The sequence below is a fragment of the Limulus polyphemus genome, unplaced genomic scaffold (assembly GCF_000517525.1).
Source record: "Limulus polyphemus unplaced genomic scaffold, Limulus_polyphemus-2.1.2 Scaffold5591, whole genome shotgun sequence".
Lineage (NCBI taxonomy): Eukaryota > Metazoa > Arthropoda > Merostomata > Xiphosura > Limulidae > Limulus > Limulus polyphemus.
Genome location: NW_013671201.1, coordinates 59,945 through 62,218, shown reverse-complemented (window position 1 = coordinate 62,218; position 2,274 = coordinate 59,945). Strand labels below are relative to the sequence as shown.

The 2,274-nt window shown below is 32.5% G+C and overlaps 1 protein-coding gene across 1 annotated transcript in view; it reads right to left on the bottom strand.

Annotated features, from left to right (window-relative positions):
- Window positions 1-1,749: 1,749 nt before the first annotated feature.
- The window catches only part of LOC106472766 (39S ribosomal protein L12, mitochondrial-like), a 12,988-nt gene continuing 12,463 nt past the window's right edge, over window positions 1,750-2,274 (bottom strand). The window contains exon 5 of the mRNA XM_013933423.2: window positions 1,750-2,162. Within this exon, the coding sequence (XP_013788877.1) occupies window positions 2,046-2,162 (117 nt within the window). The 3' untranslated portion in view covers window positions 1,750-2,045. The remainder of the gene's footprint in view (window positions 2,163-2,274) is intronic.

The window sequence follows — 2,274 nt, the reverse complement described above, 5'->3', positions numbered from 1 at the left end:
TAATTTTTCAAATATAAAAAAAAATGTTGTTACTCTGTTTACAGATAACAACGAGTTTTATCTTGATGAAACAATAAAATGGTTTAAAGATAACAATGCGTCTCATCACACGGTTGGATCAATATCAAACGTTAAACTTTACAATTCGCTCATATGTTTTTCATGTCAGATGCACGTAAATCAATGTATGCAAGGTAAAATTATTATAAACGTGTTTTGAAAACCAACGTGCGACTTCAGTATCAACAAAATAAAAAATGTTAATAATGGTAATGTATTCTGTTTAACTGTATATTTCACTTGCCCGTTAAAACAGTCTTTTTTTTTTACATATTCCGTGTTTCATATTATTTATACAGAACCACGATGCAGTAATGTAGTACTTCTATGAAACATGTTACATTATGTATTTCCCTTCTGCTGAGAATTTCGTGAATATATCATGAATATATTTATATATTTTTCCTCTTTTAAATAACAGTTATCAATAAATTAAACGAGGTACAAGTGACGTAAAATCACGAAAGCATGTTTGTTTGTTTGTTTATGAAGTTAAGCACAAAGCTACACAATGGGCTATCAATGCTCTGCCCACCACAGGTATCGAATCCCGGTTTCTAGTGTTGTAAGTCTGCACACATACCACTATGCCACTGGGGGGCACGATGAAAGTCAGTACCTCAAGTGAGGTAAAGATGATGAAAGCCTCATGTTTTATTTGATTTGGAATTTGTGAACATATTTCTGAACATGATGATGTAACCATTATCTTCTGTTTCATCACTGAACATATTTCTGAACATGATGATGTAACCATTATATTCTGTTTCATCAGTGAACATATTTCTGAACATGATGATGTAACCATTACCTTCTGTTTCATCAGTGAACATATTTCTGAACATGATGATGTAACCATTATCTTCTGTTTCATCAGTGAACATATTTCTGGTGTGATGATGTAACCATTATCTTCTGTTTCATCAGTGAACATATTTCTGGTGTGATGATGTAACCATTATCTTCTGTTTCATCAGTGAACATATTTCTGAACATGATGAAGTAACCATTATCTTCTGTTTCATCAGTGAACATATTTCTGAACATGATGAAGTAACCATTATCTTCTGTTTCATTAGTGAACATATTTCTGAGTGTGATGAAGTAACCATTATCTTCTGATTCATCAATGAACATATTTCTGGTGTGATGAGGTAACCATTATCTTCTGTTTCATCAGTGAACATATTTCTGGTGTGACGAGGTAACCATTTTCTTCTGTTTCATCAGTGAACATATTTCTGAGTATGATGAGGTAACCATTATCTTCTGTTTCATCAGTGAACATATTTCTCTGGTGTGATGATGTAACCATTATCTTCTATTTCATCAGTGAACATATTTCTCTGGTGTGATGAAGTAACCATTATCTTCTGTTTCATCAGTGAACATATTTCTGAGTGTGATGATGTAACCATTATCTTCTGTTTCATCAGTGAACATATTTCTGAGTGTGACGAGGTAACCATTATCTTCTGTGTTATTGTACTTGGGACTTCAAGAGTCCTTTACAAAATGTTTTGAGCCTAATCTTTATGAAAAAATATCAGTAAAAAAAAAGTGTACATAATCTACTTTAAAGTGACATATGTTCTTGTTATATAACAAAATTTGGCATAATAAAAGCTGTATTCAACACGTTAGCTCTTTCCTTAACACATCAATCATTCTGAATGATGACACAGAAGATTTGAAAAAGAAATTTATTCTATACTAACAAAAAACAGATATTAGCCATTACACTTTTTGTATGATGTGGCAGACAAATGCATGAAGCTTTCTACAGTGTAAGTAATGTATAATACACGTGCTTCAAAATATTCCATACCTATTTCACTTGGTATTAAAGTTGTTTCTGCACAGAAGAAACCAGCACATAATTATCTTACTTGAAATGGCATTTTTAATGATAATAGAAGTCACTTCCTAACACTACTGTTTCTGTATTAACACATTTTCCTTTCGTTTCCATCTGCCGATTTTTTTTATTCTACCTCACAGGTTGCACCTACTGCCTCTAGGGCTTCCTTCAGTTTCTCGGCTTCATCTTTCGGAATATCTGCTTTAACCACTATAGGTGCACTTTCAACAAATTTTTTAGCCTGCAGATAAAAAAACAAAAACAAACACATTTAATAGAGAAATACACGCAACAATTCCATTACACAGGCCTGCGATGGTTTTATTGTCTTGAAATTTTTCTTTGTTCTACGG